The sequence below is a fragment of the Astyanax mexicanus genome, chromosome 14 (assembly GCF_023375975.1).
Source record: "Astyanax mexicanus isolate ESR-SI-001 chromosome 14, AstMex3_surface, whole genome shotgun sequence".
NCBI lineage: Eukaryota > Metazoa > Chordata > Actinopteri > Characiformes > Acestrorhamphidae > Astyanax > Astyanax mexicanus.
Window position 1 is genome coordinate 12,340,113 of NC_064421.1, and position 17,697 is coordinate 12,357,809.

The following is a 17,697-nucleotide window of genomic DNA, read 5'->3' on the forward strand; positions in this document are numbered from 1 at the left end:
AATGCTGAAGATGTTTTGTCAGTTGAGAAGGTTTTCCTTATCAAAAAGAAAAAGCTTTAGAGTCAGTACATGTATTGAGAAATTTTACCCTCTCAGGTTTATAAGATTAACATTTGGCAGAGCTAGGAATTTAGTTCACACACTCATACTGTGAATATGGGCACTCCAGCATACTTTGGAGCTGGGACTAAACTGACAGTTTTAGGTAAGACTGAGCTTCTGCATAAAATTACTTTTAATTTGTAAATGTCATTTAGTTGGCAAAATCCTAGTGTGTTTGGGGTATCAGGTGGTAAAAGCTTTGGCTGTTTTAGTTAATATGTTTTAGGTCAATGTTGAATATTTTTTGTCAGTTGAGAAGGTTTTTCTTATCAAAAAGGGGGAAAAAAAGCTTTAGGCTCAGTGCATGTATAGATAAATTTTATAAAATTATCAGATTTACAAAACTAGTGCTAGGAAGAGCTAGGAAATTAGTTCACACACTCATACTGTGAACCAGCTCTCTCAAGCATACTTTGGAGCTGGAACTAAACTGACAGTTTTAGGTAAGAATGATTTGCTTCATAAAACTACTTTTAGTTTGTTAAAATGGGGTATCAGGTGGTAAAAGAAAAAGTTTTATTTTATATAAGAAGTACTTGTGTTTCAGGTCAATGCTGAAGATGTTTCTTCAGTTATCAAAAAGAAGTCAGTGCACATATAGAGACATTTTACACTGTCAGAATAAAAAAAATAGCTAGGAAAAAGAGCTAGGAAATGAGTTCACACACTCATACTGTGAACCAGGCATCTCAAGCATACTTTGGAGCTGGAACTAAACTGACTGTTTTAGGTAAGATTGAGCTTTTTTATAGAAGTACTTTCAATTTGTTAACGTCATTTAATTGGTGGAAACCTAGTGTGTGAGTTTTTCAGTTAATATAGTAGAACATTGACTTACAAAGCTGTATTTAAAGTCAATGTTGAAACTTTAATGTAAATGCAAGTATAGATCAATTATATCTTCTCAGGTTTATAAGATTAGCATTAGGCAGAGCTAGGAAATGAGTTCACACACTCATACTGTGAATATGGCCTCTCAAGCATACTTTGGAGCTGGAACTAAACTGACAGTTTTAGGTAAGAGTGATTATCTTCATTAAAAATTACTTTTAATTTAAGTTTATATGTCATTTAATTGGTGGAAACTAAAACATGTGAATTTTGTTTTAGTTAATATGGTAGAACATTAAACTAAGTAGCTGTGTTTAAATTGAAGTGTCCATGATGAAGATGTTTTGTCAGTTGAGAAGTTTTTTTTTCTTAACAAAAAGGGAAAAAAAGGCTCTAGAGTCAATGCATGTATAGAGCAATTTTTTTTACACTGTCAGATTTAGAAGATTAGTGCTAGACACAGCAGGGAAATTAGTTCACACACTCATACTGTGAACCAGGGCTATCAAGCATACTTTGGAGCTGGAACTAAACTGACTGTTTTAGGTAAGAATGACTTCTTGTTTTAATTTTTTTTTTTTTTTTTTTTTGAGATTATATATCAAGAAAAAAACAGTTAACTATAGTCTTTAATAGAGTGAATGTCAGTATGAGTATAGAGAAGTGAGCACTGAAGCTGTAGACTCACTTTTTGACATGATGCTTCAGTGCTGTGCTAATTACCAGGCCTATTTTGGAAGTGGCACCAAATTAACTGTTCTTGGTAAGTAAAATGTAATTGCACTGTAGAAAGAATAGAGAAAGAAATAGTCTAAAGCATGCAGTTCAAAATTAAAATTGCAGTTCAGTTTTCTTAACAAGTCTTTGTGCTGTGCTTTTGGAAGCACTCAAGCTTACTTTGGTGAAGGAACAAAATTAACTGTACTTGGTAAGAAATTTAAAATATTAATTCAGGTTGTTCTTGATGTTTGAGGCAGAGTTTTGTAAAAGTGAGGAGTTTGTGTGTTTTAAGAGATTTTAACTCTCTTAAAGAGTGTTTATTCAACTTAAGGACTAAAAAAATCATTAAGCACAAAGCAAAAAAATAAGTGTACATGCAGGCCTGCTATAATTTAATTAGTGAGCATGCATGTTGTGCCACTAGTGGACGTCAGGCTTACTTTGGTGGAGGTACCAGATTAACAGTTCTTGGTAAGAAATGTTATGTTCATTTGTTTTATAAAAAAATCAACTGTTTGATAGAGAGAAAGGAACATTAAAAAAAAACATCCTGATCATTTATACTAAAAAAAAAATGTGATCTTTTTATATATATATGGTCCATGCAATTCAGAGTAGCTTATGTTAGACATAATCTTAGGTGAAATATACTGGTTATTTAGGTAATAGGTGATTTTTATTAGTGAACATGCATGCTGTGCCACTGGTGCAAGGCAGGCTTACTTTGGTGGAGGCACGAGATTAACAGTTCTTGGTAAGAAATTGCATGTTTATTTTTCGATATCATTCAACTGTTTAATGAAAAGAAAGAAAGAAATCTAGAAATATATGTAGGAAAGGTTTAAAGAGAAAAGAAAACCCCATTCAGCTCATGCAATAGTGAATAGTTTTCTAATGAAGCATTGGTGCTGTGCTTGGGACCACTCAAGCTTACTTTGGTGGAGGAACAAAATTGACTGTACTTGGTAAGAACTTTTATCTTTATTTGTATGTTTATTAAGGTAGTTTTTGGAGAGAATGGTTCTTTAAACAACTAAAACCCATAGTAACAAAATAGTAAAATCTTTACTGGGTGAAGAAATCCTTATTGATAGTGGTAATGAAGGCATGAGAAACATTATAGACTTGTTATAGGCCTTGATAAACAAGTAATGCACAAGAATTATGACATATAGGTGCATAATAATCGTGCTGTTTTGATATGGCACATGCATGCTGGTTAGATTTACATTTTATTAGTGAACATGCATGCTGTGCCACTGGTACAAGTCAAGCTTACTTTGGTGGAGGCACGAAATTAACCGTCCTTGGTAAGAAAATGTATATATGTTTATTATTTTAACTGTTTAATAGATGGAAAGAAAGAAAGAAATCTAGAAATATTAGTGGCAAAAGTTTAAAGAGAACAGAAAACTCAGAAAAATCTTTCAAATCTTCCTTACATTGTAACCCATGCAATAGTAAATAGTTTTCTAATAACCTAAATAACAGCTTACTTTGGTGAAGGGACAAAATTTGACTATCCCTGGTAAAAAATATAGTTACTATAGATACTAAAACCCTATAGTAACAAAATAGTAAAGACCTTACTGAGTGAATACCTTATTAAAAATTGTAATTAAGGCATGAAAAACATTACAGACATTTAATATGCCTTGATAAATCAATAATGCACAAATATTATGACATATAGGTGTATAATCATAGTGTTATTTGGTTATGGCACGTGCATGCTGGTTAGATTTACATTTTATTAGTGAACATGCTTACTGTGCCTCTGGTGGACTTCAGGCTTACTTTGGTGGAGGCACAAGATTAACAGTCCTTGGTAAGACATTTTCTGCTATTTTTAATAATCTGATTTATAAAAAAGTAAGATGTAAAAAGGCTATAAACATTTATGCTATCAAATAATAATATGATCCTTGCCAATCAGAATAGCTTATGCTTTTGATTAAGCTTAGAAAAAATATAGTGTTGACTGGATATGGCACACACTGGCTAGGTAATTTAATTAGTGAACATGCATGCTGTGCCAATGGTGGATATCAGGCTTACTTTGGTGGAGGCACAAGATTAACAGTTCTTGGTAAGAAATGATATGTTTATTTTTCAAGAAAGAAATATTACAAAGAAACAGCAATATCAAAGCAAGTCCTGAACATTAATAAAGAAATAAATAGAGTATATTCCATATAGTCCAGTACAGCACAGTTTTCTTAACAAGTCTTTGTGCTGTGCTTTTGGAAACAGCCAGGCTTACTTTGGTAAAGGAACGAAATTAACTGTTCTTGGTAAGAAATGTATAATTAATCTTGTTTCAAAGTATTGTAGCTCTATCTCTATATGTTTTGATAATGTGTTTAGCTTTTGATAGTTTGTGATTGAGTAAAGTAAGTGCTATAAAGAATAATTAATTAAATAATTTGGCAATACAGTGGGCTAAGCTGTAAAGCTAAGATATTTAAGATACAGCCCTGCAACTCTGTGCTCAAACACAGAAGCATACTTTGGAGCAGGCACTAAACTCACTGTTCTAGGTAAGAAAAAAGCTTTCTATATTTCTATTTATATTTAGTAAAAATTTATATTTAGCAGCTTAAATTCCATTAAGTTAAAGCTTACAGAAGCAATATTGCATTTTCTTAAGCAATGTTACAGAGTCTTTGCTTTTAAAAAATGATCTACAGTCTCAATATATGTTGTTAGGTTTATGACAATAGATACACTATCTTACCTAAGCTGTAAAGCTAAGATATTTAAGATACAGCCCTGCGACTCTGTGCTTAAACACACAAGCATACTTTGGAGCAGGCACTAAACTCACCGTTTTAGGTAAGAAAAAAGCAAATTTCTAGTCTATATTTGTAAAAACAGCAAAATTACTAAGTATTATTTGACTGCTTTAAAAAACATACAGGCTCTGACAAAACAAAAATGTGTAGCATGGCAGAAATGCAGTATCTATTACCTTACATAATCCAATATATGAAGAAAGCTGTTTAATGTAGTTTATAGAGATCAGTGGAGGTTTTATAAGTAGCCTAGTGTCAGTGTGAGAACTACGATCCTGCATACTTTGGAGGTGGAACTAAACTGACAGTAATAGGTGAGAAATCTTAAATTAAATGTTTATTCTTTTTTATAAGCTTATTTGTCTTGAGCCATGTAGGCCTTGGATTGTGTTAGTGTTGTTGTCAAGACTAATATAGATTGCTACTTTTGAAAACAAGCTAAATCAAGCTTAATAGTATATTATAGACATGTTATAATATGATATAAACATGTAATAAACAGTATAAGTGCAAAATATGTAGTTTCGGGCAGCTAGCTGGGTAAATAGATTATTGCAGTTGCATGCTGTGTCTCTGGAGCCGCTCAGGCTTACTTTGGTGGAGGGACGAAGTTAACAGTGCTTGGTAAGAACTGCTATGTTTGTAATCAGTATCTGTCAGTATAGTATTTTTATTGCTATAAATCCCTTTATTTTGATGTATATAATATGTAATGCACTGTGATGGAACTGACTCATATTAATGTTCTACAGTAGCCTGTAGAACAAACAAACAAAGCATAGTTAGAGCTGTTTTAGTGTAACTAGAAAGATGATTACTGTAAAATGTATGTGGAACTTGAACAAGGTGTAATTTTATATCGTTGGTTTCCAATGAAAAACATGTATCTCTGAAACAGCAACTTTACAGGAAAGAGATAAAACTTTCCTTAACTTCAAGTTTATTTTTCTAGGTAGTTTTGGTAAATTTCTATTGGTCCATTCATGAAGAAATTTTGATTAAGTGTAAGGGACAGTTTGTCAGTACAAATTTCGTAGTAAACTAAAAAAAAAAATAAATATATATATATATATATATATATATATATATATATATATGGAGATAATTGTTTTATTTATTGGACAGTGATTATATGTTCACCTGACAGATCCAGTTTTGCATATTCTTATCTTATTGTACTGTTACAGATTAGGTAAAGAAAATGCACTTATATATTTTAATATTTAAAATTGTCAGCTCTGGATTGTATGATATGTGATTAAATCAGGAGGTTAGGTAGTGAGGATACTGCAGGTTTTCACTATAGCATGATATCAGTGTGAACAACTACAATCCTGCTTACTTTGGCAGTGGCACCAAACTCACTGTGATAGGTAAGAAGTGTATTATTCTTAAAAGTAAAAATAAAATAAAAGTAAAAACAACAAAAAAAGGTTTAATCATAAAGCTTTAGTGTGATTATCTCACAGTTGGTCAACAGTTATACTATGTGTATATATTTTAGTGAACTATGTAAAGTGTATATTGAGCTATACTGTTGTTGTACTGGAATTATAATAGCTGGACATTCTGCAGTAATACAGCATGTGTAGTAATATTTTAAAAAAGAGAAAGAGAGAGTTCTGTTGAGATAGCTACAATTATGTGAAGTGAATTCACTCTGTGCTACAATGACAAAGCTGTCTTTGGTCCTGGAACTCGACTCACAGTCTTAGGTAAGAATTTCTTTATTACAGTGCAAAAATAAAAAAATGAAAAATGGGAATTCCTGTGAATTCCTTATTTGCATACTGTAGAGTATAAACTGTCCTTCTAGATTCTAAATATATTGTATATACTTGCTTTAGTTTTAAATTTCCAATAAGAATTGGAAATTCAAAGCTGTGATCTGTTTTTATGGTACTTACAAATTTGAATTAAAAAAAATTTATAAAGAAATGTGCCAAATGATGGTCAAATATCTAAATATTTTGAATACTTACAGCTTAAATTAATGTTTAAAAATTTCAGCAGCTTAGTTTTTTTTTTTTAAATAAGAATATCTCGCATCTGTGTCTTCTATAAATACTTTATCATTCTTTGGAAGATTATAATTTTTTGGAGAATAATTGTAGAATAAATGTAGGTCAAACTATCAAAATATCACCAAAAAATAGCTTAAATTCCATAAAGTTAAAGCTTACAGGAGCAATATCGCATTTTCTTAAGCAATGTTAAAGAAGCTTTGCTTTTAAAAAAATGACACATAAGAAAATATATCAATATATGTTGTTAGGTTTGTTAGGTTGTTAGGAAATTTACAGTAATTTTATAAACTTTACAAAGGACTAAGCTAAAATACTGGAGATTTGTTTGTTTAAAACAAATCAAGCAACAAGAAAGATGTTTAATTATATTTTATTGACTCTAAATATGCTGATTAAAAACATATATTTGTTAAAATTGTGATGAACAAAAGCAGTAGTATTACTAAAGTAAAGTAAAATGTGCTCAGGCTTAGGTAGAGCAGGTGTTTTGCTGTAGTTGTGGTACTGTGTGAACACTCAACCTGCATACTTTGGCCAGGGGACCAAACTCACTGTTCTAGGTAAGACTGAGCTCATCAGCTTAATTTAAACATGTATATACTGTAGTTGCATTAGTTTGAACTATGTTTAGAAAAACAGTAAAAACTACAATGCTACTATATGTAGAAACACATTGTTGCTGCAAGTTCTGTAATTGCAGTTTAGCGTTGTTTTATTGAGAAATATGAATTATTTTTAAATGTGATTCATATCCCGAATGAGATTCTTTGTTTCATATGCCAGAACTAAGTCAAAATATATTAGAATTAGGATCACTTGGAAGGATATGTTAGCTGGTGTAAACCTTTACGAGCTCATTGCATCTTCTCAGAAAGCTGTTTGTGGTTTTCCTGCTAAGCAGACAGCTGAGCACACAATGCAACTGTATTATCAGATTAATGGTTAAAGAATGAAATTGAGGTTTAATCTTACATTTCGACTACACAAACCTTTGTAATCGCAAAAGAAAGAGCATTAAAGAGTCAGTATATGTGCAGTTTATGAATAAAGGTGATGCAAAAGGTTACTAGAAGGGAATAACAACTGTTGGTTTCTTAAAGAGCCTTTTTTTGTTTTTTTTCTCACTCATATCTTAATATCTTAATAACAAGCATGGTTCTTTATAGAAGCACAATTGGTTCTTCTATGGTATCACTCAAAAAAATGCAATAACATTGATTTATGTAAGACAGGTCAAAATAACTTAAAAATTATCAAAGTATCAAAAACTAGCCAGCAAAGTTTGTGGCATAGTGCCAAGTTATGTAAAGGTAATTTTTGCCCTAAAAAGTAGTGTGACCTGCAGACAAACCTATACATGTCCCTGATTTTTTTGCTTTAGAATGAAAACAAATCTGAAAACAGTAGGTTTTGCTTTTATTGGATGGTTAACAGTAGCAGTGAAAGCGAAAACAGCCGCATATTATAAAAAAAAAAACACAATTTAAAATTATTCAGCAGCTCACCTGACCACAGTAAAGCACTAATAAGACTAATTAAACTGTAAAAATATTTTGTCTTTTTGTTTTAAAAAAAACTTTAAATCAGCATAAAATGTTACAAAAACTAAAATATTGAAGTTTAGCATTTTTCAGCTCATCTTATAAGTATTGTTTTAACAAAAGTAAGGAAATGCAAATTTTGAGCCAATTATAAAGCAAAATAACATACCTAAACTATTGTATTTACTCTATGCATTCAAATAAAAAATATATGCATATACATGTCCTTAAAATTTGTAAACCCTTTAGAATCTAGAATCTAGATTTCTGAGAAATTTGTCCTTAAAATTAACCAAATCTCCTAAAAGTAGATAAGAAGAACCATATCAAACAAATAAGACAAAAAATAGACTCACTCATTTATATATTGAAGAAAATGAACCAAAAATAAAACATATCTGTGAATGGCAACAGTATTAAAACCTTTGAGATTAGCAGATCATTTAAAGCAAATATTAGAGTCAATTTACAGGATGAATTGTTCCAGTGTGAGTGCATACCCTGTTTTATTTAAAGTACAGAGATCTATCATAGCATAATCTTTATCATCATTTTATTGTAGTCACTAATACATAGCTTTTTAGAAATGTCACTGCATACAAATGAAGTTAATTATAAAAGTTAATTTTATACATGCGTTAGGTGGCACAATATAAAAAGTAATGGGTGCTTTAATAAAAACAAATTTGATCTTTGGGTTAATTCACTTTAGTATGTATGTAGTATATAGGTAGTTCCTGTTCTTAAATCGATGAATAAAATTAATACAACTATGTAATTAAGGTAAAACAGCTTGCATCTCCAAAATGGTAACTTGACAGGATGATAGAACGAAACACTCATTCAGTGTAAAATCATTTTATGACATCACGTCAACATGAAATTCATAATGAATTTTTAACTCAAGATAAAAAAAACAGCTAGATTCAAATGATTTCCCTTTTTTTTTTTTATCGTTTACTATATTAAACAAAGATATTGTTGACAACATGGTTCTAAATACAACACATTCATTTTACTTGATCTTCTTATTTTATGTTTATCATTACAAAAGGTGTGTGTGTGTGTGTGTGTCTGTGTGTGTGGGACATTTCTTTTTGCTTACAGATCCAGGCCGTAACATCTCTAAACCCATAGTCAAGTTACTGAATCCTTCAATAGAAGAAGAGTGTACGGAGAAGCGGGTCACTCTGGTCTGCCTGGCTGAAGATTTTTACCCTGACCACATCGATCTGGCCTGGTATATAGATGATAAAGAAGAATCCACAGGAGTTGCAAAAGATGATTCTGCTAAACTAAATACTGACAATACATACAGCATCTCCAGCAGACTGAGCATCCCCTTTAAAAAGTGGAATCAAGGCAATACATACACATGCAAGCTCACCTTCTACTACCCAAACAAGACCAGCGATGGCACATATAAAGCTGATCCTGTGACAAAACTGGAATCTTTAACAGCACCAAAACGTAAGAGTCTACATTTCTTTACATTTCATCGTTGGTAGTATTATTGCTGTTGTTGTTGTTGCAACATTATTAGTAATAATATAAGTATTAATATTAGTAGTTGTAGTTGTAGTAGTTGTAGTAGTAACAGTAGTAGTATTCATACGAGTAGTAGTAGCAGCATTGTTATGCTATTTATGCTAGTTTGCTTTAAGTAACAAACTGTAATAAAGTATTGCAAATACAGCATTTTATTCTCTCTCTTTCTATAGGGGACAACCCTTCAGACAAAGCAGGTAAGATCAGAGATCTAGGAAGTACACTAGATGTGTTTATTCAATATTTTTATTTCCACCATCATGATTAGGATTTAATTTTTTGCTCTTTTCTGTTTTTAGATAAATACACCAGACAGGGAAGAACCACAATGGTGGCCTATGGTTTGTTCATTGCTAAAAGTGTCCTGTACGGCCTTTTCGTCATCGTGATCGTGAGACGACAGGTAAAAGTCATTAGATCAGATTTTTTGGTTTGCTTGTTTAAAAGCGGGAGTTGGTCAATTATTGTAGAAACATGTTTGTAACAATTTTTAAATTTTAATTCCTCATAGCAATCATTGAATCAAATATTCTGAAAATATAAATAACTACAGTGGGGAAAAAAGTATTAAGTCAGTCACCAATTATCCACCAATTGTCACCAAGTTCTCCCACTCACCTGTAATTGATATCATAGGTAGACCTCAACTATGAGACAAAATGAGAAAATATGTAACTGCCGGGATTCAGTGAAGTAATTCAGTAATCTGCCCCTTTAAGAGCTCCTTATCCTAAGTGCACAGACACATGTGTAGCTATGCTGACAGCATATAGAACCAGACACAGTGTGTGCTGTGCTGTATCACGGAGACCACTGGAGCAAGCGCCTTTCTTTATTTCTATTTATTTCTGTAATTAACATCATGAATGCTTTGGAACTGCATTAGTTCATGTATGAAGTAACAAATAAGCAAGTGAAATTTTGCCAGAGTGAGTCTGAATGTCCTATCTGCTCCATGTGCTTTGTGTTTCACCTGCCCCAAAGCTTACTATCTGGGTCGAAGCTAATGTATTGTTCTAGAAATCGTGCTTAGTTAAATGAAACATAATTTTACGGACTTACAGTAAAGAAAACAGCGCTTTAAGGATCTTTAGACAACTTTTAAAAGCTTTTGTGATGATCTGCTTCTCATTTCATCATTGATTGATTTATATGATCTGTGTGGAGAATACCAATACTAGTTACTGTGCTTCTATGATGCAAGATGATTGTTAAAGTGGTGGTGGTGGTGGTGGTGGCAGACTGTGAGTGGACTGTGGTGCTTGGATAGCCCAAGACTAACTCATTAGTGTACCTGCTAGCTGTAGCCTGCTAACTAACCACTTTAATGGTTAGCCTATACAGTATTATAGAGCCACAGATAGATGCATAACTAGCTTTTTATGTTTTGAGGAAAGTAAATATTGGAATAATAATAATGATGTTCTGGGTTTTTTTATTTTTATTTTTTTTTTATGCACAGCGTTTTGTTTCGAAGTAGAAGAGCTCAGACTGGAGTGATACGAAGCGTCCCAGGACAGAAGAGGACCCAGTGTTAGCATCACGTTAACACAAACCTTGTGTATAAAGGCCTGCTTATTATATACTGCTTAAGTTTGATTATATTATACTTATGTTATTTGTCAGCAGATGTATGTTCTAAATATATTAGTACACTTTTAAAACTGAAGATGCTTTAGGGGCTTAGAATAGCTCAGCAGGATCGTAAGTCTGAGTTTAAGAGAGAGGAAAATTGGCCTTGCTTTCTTTCTAGGTGGGTAGAGAGAAAGCAAGCTCTTTGCTATCTTACACCCCGTCAACAGTCTATTTTCATGCCTTGCATCCGAGACCGCAAAGGGCCGCGCTGTTAAGATACAAACGCGCCAAAGTCAGAGCGCAGGTTTGTCTTAAAGGGAACGGCAAGTGAAACACTGATTGGTTAATTTCACGATACGCCCAAAACACACCCATGATTAATTAAGAGAATTAGTTCATGCCTTTTGCACATTTCTAAGTGCTCAAGGCATATTTTTTTGCACTCTCACGATACCAAAGACACACCGACATGCCCTAAATCCAGCTACATAATCCACAGTTGACTGTTGCACTATAGATCGCTAAAATAGGGCCCTATGGGTTTGATGTTGGCTGGCACAGTCATCTATTAGCTAATGAATTGGAGCTGGGGATCCAGCGCTTTCCTCTGTGTTGGTTGGCTACTTAGTGATACTGCCCTGGCAGCAGTTCAAAAAGAGGCGGAGGCTTTAACTTCACATGTATTGGAGGAGGCATGAGCTTTTCATGACCCTTTTAGTGTCTGAAACATTGTAAGTGGGTGAGTAATAAGTAATTGGCTTTAGCAAATTGGAGAAAAAATTGGTTAAATAAAATTTCATAAAAATTGATAAAAAAGTGGTTCTTGAAATATTTCTATTAAGAACCATGTTTTAAATAAAAATGTCTGTGAAGCATTTGTGAGTCTAAAGAAAAGAATCCTTATGTGATATAAAGGTTTTATTTTATTTTACTTTTAACAAATTTAAAGATTCATCACATTTAAATCTCGATATTGGTTCTTGGTTTAAAAAACACCAAAAGCAACTTCATTTTTAAAAGTGTACGCCTTGCTTGTTGTATAAGGTTAACATAGATATTAATACATGTTACTGTCTGTAAAAACAAAACAAAAAAAATCTAAACTTTTGCAACCAGTAGTTACTGGCTTATGTTCCCCACTGGTATAACTTGGGAACAATTCAACAACAGCCAGTTTGCATTGCTTTTTGCACGTGTACAGTTAGCAAAAATTAATACGTTTTAATATAAGTCATAGGGCATAAGGGGTTGATGAGGGGTTAATGTATCAAATCAAATCATTTATCATACAAAAAAATGCTAGATTTAAAATGTCAACATTGGAAAAAGTTTATTTTTACAGCTTCAAAATGGCCTTTTTATGATGTGTTACTCTTTATAATCATTATACAATGTTTTATTTTATATTTTATCACTGTTTTCAAAGCTTCATTCGATATCTTGCTGTTATCTTGATAGCTGTATATTCTTCATTAAACAAAAAAAAGAAATAAAATAAAATGTATATATGTATATAAGTGTGTTTATGTGTGGATCTTTTAAATGTGAATCATTTGCATGTCAAGGTCAGTAATCCAGGTCCAGAAGGTAAAAAAAAAATCCGTCTCAGGATTGTACGGGAATATAGGCCCAAACTGCCATCAGCTATCATCTCTATATATATGATCCTATAGGTGGATTTAATGAATGTGGAAATAATTAAGCACAAACTGTACAGATTTAGCATGGCCTAAAGTGCTGAGGCCTCCTGAGGGGCCCCTCTCAGCGGAAGCTGTGCGTTTTTCCCAAACTTATGTATATGTGGGGCCCCTATATGTCTGTGGTGCTGATAGGCATCAATAGCTTTAAGCTGTTTGAGTTTATGTCAGGCTTTGAGTCATTGTGCTAGCTTCTCTGAACTCAAATTTGGCCCAGGGACCACGCTAACAGTTCTAGGTGAGTAAACTCTTTTTCCTCGTGCTAAATGCTAAATTTTCCAGCCAGTTTGTAGTGTGAATGATGTCTGTTCATTTACTGCCATGGGATTCGATCTATTCATAGAGAGAATATGGAGAATTTAAGAGTTGAAAAATTGCAAATATATATATATATATATATATTTTGTGGTAATATATTCAATTAATTGTAAAAATCAATTACACCTTAATCTTTCAATTTATAATAAATAAAAAAAAGAATATCTCAGTTATCCTCCACACTATTCAGCCACCTCAATTCAAATATTCTAATGAAAATAAAACAAAAACAAATTATATACATTTATATAATAACAACAAGATACCCTCTTGGCTGTCTGTACAATTTATGAATTTATGTTAATTTTGGGGCCCCCCAATTTATTTATTTTTTTGTGTGCTAATAAGTTCAATTAATTGTAAAAATCATTTACGCCTTAATCGTTCAATTTACATTTAATATAAAAATCTATATGTCAGTTATCCCATGCAGTATTCATCCACCTCAATTCAAATATTCTAATGAACAAAAAAATAATAATTATATACATTTTTATAATGGCAAGATACCCTCTTGGCTGTCTATACAATTTATGAATTTATGTTAACTTTGGGGTCCCCATATATTAAACGTGCTAAAAGTGTGTATGATATCTGTTCGTTTACTGCCATGGGATTCAATCTATTCATGGAGAGCATATGGAGAATTTAAGAGTTGAAAAATATGCATGTTTTTTGTGGTAATACATTCAATTATTTGCAAAAATCCATTACATCTTAATCTTTCAATTTACATTAAATAAAAATATATATATATATATATATATATATATATATATATATATATATATATATATATGTCAGTTATCCTGCAGTATTCAGCCACATCAATTCAAATACTTAAATGAAAACGAAAATTAATAAAAAAAACTTATAAAATCAAAATAGACTACTGGCTGTCTGTGCAATCTGAATTTATATTAAATTTGGAGTCCCCACATATTAAAGCTTTTAATAATAGCAGTTACATTAGATAACCCAATTATTAGCTACTATTACTATTATTAGTTATAGTAAGTGGTTTGGTTTGTGTTGTGAGTTAAATCAAGGTGTACTAGCTACTCCGAAGTCATATTCGGACAAGGAACCACGCTCACAGTTCTGGGTAAGTTAAATACTAGTTTTATAAAACTAATATTTTAGTTAATCTGTGATTAATTCAGTAATAAAATAACACGTCAACTTGCACAAAGTATGTTACACAGCCTTACATTCCTTATAATACTTGAAAGTATGTCCAAAATTGGCAATTCTTGCCATTATTTTAATGTTGTTACTCAAAAACAAACCTTATGATGTTTTCATATAAAATTTTAGGCATGTTTAACTTAAGTTAAAAGTTTTTTTCTGCGTAAGCAGTATATTAGTATAAATGTTATCAATTTAATCAGTGTACATATAATATGTATGCTAGTATATTAAAAATCTCAGAAATAAATAAAGACATTTACCTCAGTAATGACCTATGTTTAAATATCACTACTGTGTCCAGTTAACAAGAACAGTATGCGTGCAATATAATCATATTAAAATTCAAAATAAAAATCCCCTTAAATTTGTATGATCAGTAGAAAAGATTTTATATAATATAAATTACCTATATTTCAAAAACTTGGAAATTTGTCTATTTGTACAGTTTAAAATAACAGGAAAATAAATATTATTCAGTTCAGATTTAAAGTAATAGTATTAATTTAGCAAAATAAGTACAAAATAAGGCTTCTGGTTTAGAAAATACACTAAATGCACTGCAAAAATAAATATCTAAATATCTGGTTACTTTAAACTACAAAAAAATACATGAAATTAACTGTTTCTGGTCAATGATTCACTCAAAATATAGATTTGAACTCAACAAATCTTGTTAAATGAATTTTTATTGTTTGAGATAACTTTTTTAATGAAATAATGCTGCATTTGGATTATTTGCAATGTAAGCATAACTTTTAATTATATTTCAAGAAATTTCAGAAAGAGTAGTGTGATAAAAATATTGTTTAAAAACATACGAAGCTAATGATTATTTATAAGTGCCAGGCTGATAAACATTACTGTGTAAAAGTCTTTGGCATGACGCACAACACTTAAAACTATTTCCACTATATGGCAGTGAAGTCTTTAAAAGTAAAAAACACTAATTTCTTTAATTACCTAGGCCAAAAAAATTAGTTCATACTTTAAAGCACAAAGTATGGATCTGATTCCTGTTGGAACCTCTATCATTGCATGGATTTGTGAAATTCCATCATTAGCACCTTAAATTTTACTTGATGACACAATGATAAGCCAAAAATTAGAGATAGGAATAATACAGTGATGTGGTTAAATAAAAGAAGAAAAAACACTTACCATATCATCAGTACCACATGTACATATTATTATATTAGTTTAAAATACAGTATTTTATTTATAGTATATGTGTTATATATGTAATTTCAAAACATCACATAATGCAGTTTAGATATCTGTTAATTCACTTTTATTTCTGTGCACAGCAACGGTTCTGGTACAGTATTTAATGCATTGTAAAGAACAAAATCAGGATCTGTGCTTTGAAACAGAACTCAGAATGTGTGAACAGTGTAAATGGAAACCCTTCATATAATTATTGTGAGGATGATAATTGAATGATTAAATATTGTAGACTAAACAAGAACAATATTTTTATTCATTCATATTTTTTCACATTTAATATAAACATGATGCCATTATTTAACAACACATTTTTTGTAACAGATTATCTGTTATAGGGAAATGGAACTGACGACTTTAAGACTATTTAAAACATCATTATATATAAAATTAAGACCACTGCTGCAATGACAACATGAGCATTTACAGATTTAAGAGTAAAAATGTGATTCCTGTATTTTCTGACAAACTAATAAAAATTTATACAAAGTAAATTAATAGTTTTGCACAAAAAATAGGGTCCAGTACAAAATTGGGATCATCTTACCCCACACATATAGTTTTTTTTCATGCTACTCCAGAATATTTGCACTAAAAGGTTTGATTAGTCCAGTTTGCATATCATGTTTAGAAACTGCAAAATACAATGTGTTGTGTTGCATTTGTATTTACTGTATGTGGTATTTTTTACACCTTTGAGAAGCGCAGTTAAAACATTTCAAACATAAGACAAATTAAGGCCTTTTTACATAAAAATAAATGTAACACGTTTAAAGGATTTGTAGATTCTCTGTAAATAACACTGATTTTTCACTTCTCACTTTTGTATTTCAAGATCCAAAGATTTAACCACAACCAAAGCTACCACGTTTGCATTCTTATATTAGTTTCAAATACAGTATATTTATACATACATACATACATATATATATATATATATATATATATATATATATATATATATACACATATATACATACATACATACACACACATATATATATATGTATAGAATTTGTAGATTCTCTGTATCTGACACTGATTTTTCACTTCTTACTTTTTTTTTCAAGATCCCAATATAACCATAACCAAACCCACAGTGACTGTGCTGCGACCTTCACCAAGAGAGTACTGCAACGATAAAACAACGAGCGTGACTTTGGTGTGTCTGGCCAAGAAGTTCTATCCCAACCACGTTAATTTTTCCTGGCAGATAAACGGGATTGAAATAGCCGTCGGAGTTGCTACAGACCTTTACGCTGTACAAGATCCCAAAACACAGTTCTACAGCATGTCCAGCAGACTGCTCGTGGAGAAAACAGTTTGGGACGATCTCATGAATAACTTCACTTGCATTGTTCATTTTCACAACAGACAAGAAATAACAAATTGTAATGATACCATAACAAAACCAAAAGGTACAGTACGCACATATATACATAAATACACTGTAAACACAGCTAGATCAAGCCTTCCCATCTCTGGCCTTGCTGTATCTTTTTCTGGACAGTTTTCTGAAGGGTCACCATCAGTACGACCTGCCTTAATTATTTAATTATTAATAATTATAATATTTTAATTTTAATTAATGTCGAAATTGACTAAATTCATTCGTATTATCAATCTTCTTAAATATTAAAATGTAGCATCAATTAATAATTAGTTAGTAATTATAGACACCCCTAACTATTTAACAATGTTAATTACTGTCATAAGTGTTAAGTGTGTAGCTAATTTTAAGTGTGTCCTTACTGTAAAGCCAGAAAACTCAGTTTTGTTTAATGTGTGGGGGTGTTTTCTTTGCCTGCATATTTGCAGTGTTGCCTCTTTGAAAAGTTGAATAATACTTTTAAATGGTTAATTAACACAACTTTTAATATATAATAAAATAATCATAATTAAATGTATAATACTTTTAAGATTTTTTAGAATACTTAAGCTATTTTTATTATCTATTTTGTCATTTATTTCATCATAAAATATCCTTAAAGAAAGTAACCTTTGACATCAGTGGTATCACAAACTTCACATTGTTTTATTTTAAAGGGACTACAGATACTTGCTGCATGTTCAGCAATTAATAATATTAATTTCACTTAATATTTCACTTAATATTATCCCTATATCTAGC

The 17,697-nt window shown here is 31.3% G+C and overlaps 1 protein-coding gene and 1 gene segment (V, D, J or C); both read left to right on the forward strand.

Moving 5' to 3' along the window:
- Nucleotides 1-12,707, forward strand: part of LOC111193135 (M1-specific T cell receptor beta chain-like) — a 24,972-nt gene extending 12,265 nt beyond the window's left edge. The window contains exons 5-8 of the mRNA XM_049464274.1: nucleotides 9,124-9,486; nucleotides 9,738-9,761; nucleotides 9,864-9,967; nucleotides 11,027-12,707. Of these exons, the coding sequence (XP_049320231.1) occupies nucleotides 9,124-9,486; nucleotides 9,738-9,761; nucleotides 9,864-9,967; nucleotides 11,027-11,044 (509 nt within the window). The 3' untranslated portion in view covers nucleotides 11,045-12,707. The remainder of the gene's footprint in view (nucleotides 1-9,123; nucleotides 9,487-9,737; nucleotides 9,762-9,863; nucleotides 9,968-11,026) is intronic.
- Nucleotides 12,697-17,121, forward strand: LOC107197844 (T cell receptor beta chain MC.7.G5-like). The segment is given in 3 exon segments: nucleotides 12,697-12,704; nucleotides 14,204-14,259; nucleotides 16,637-17,121. Coding segments are annotated over 3 exon segments (549 nt in total).
- Nucleotides 17,122-17,697: the final 576 nt, after the last annotated feature.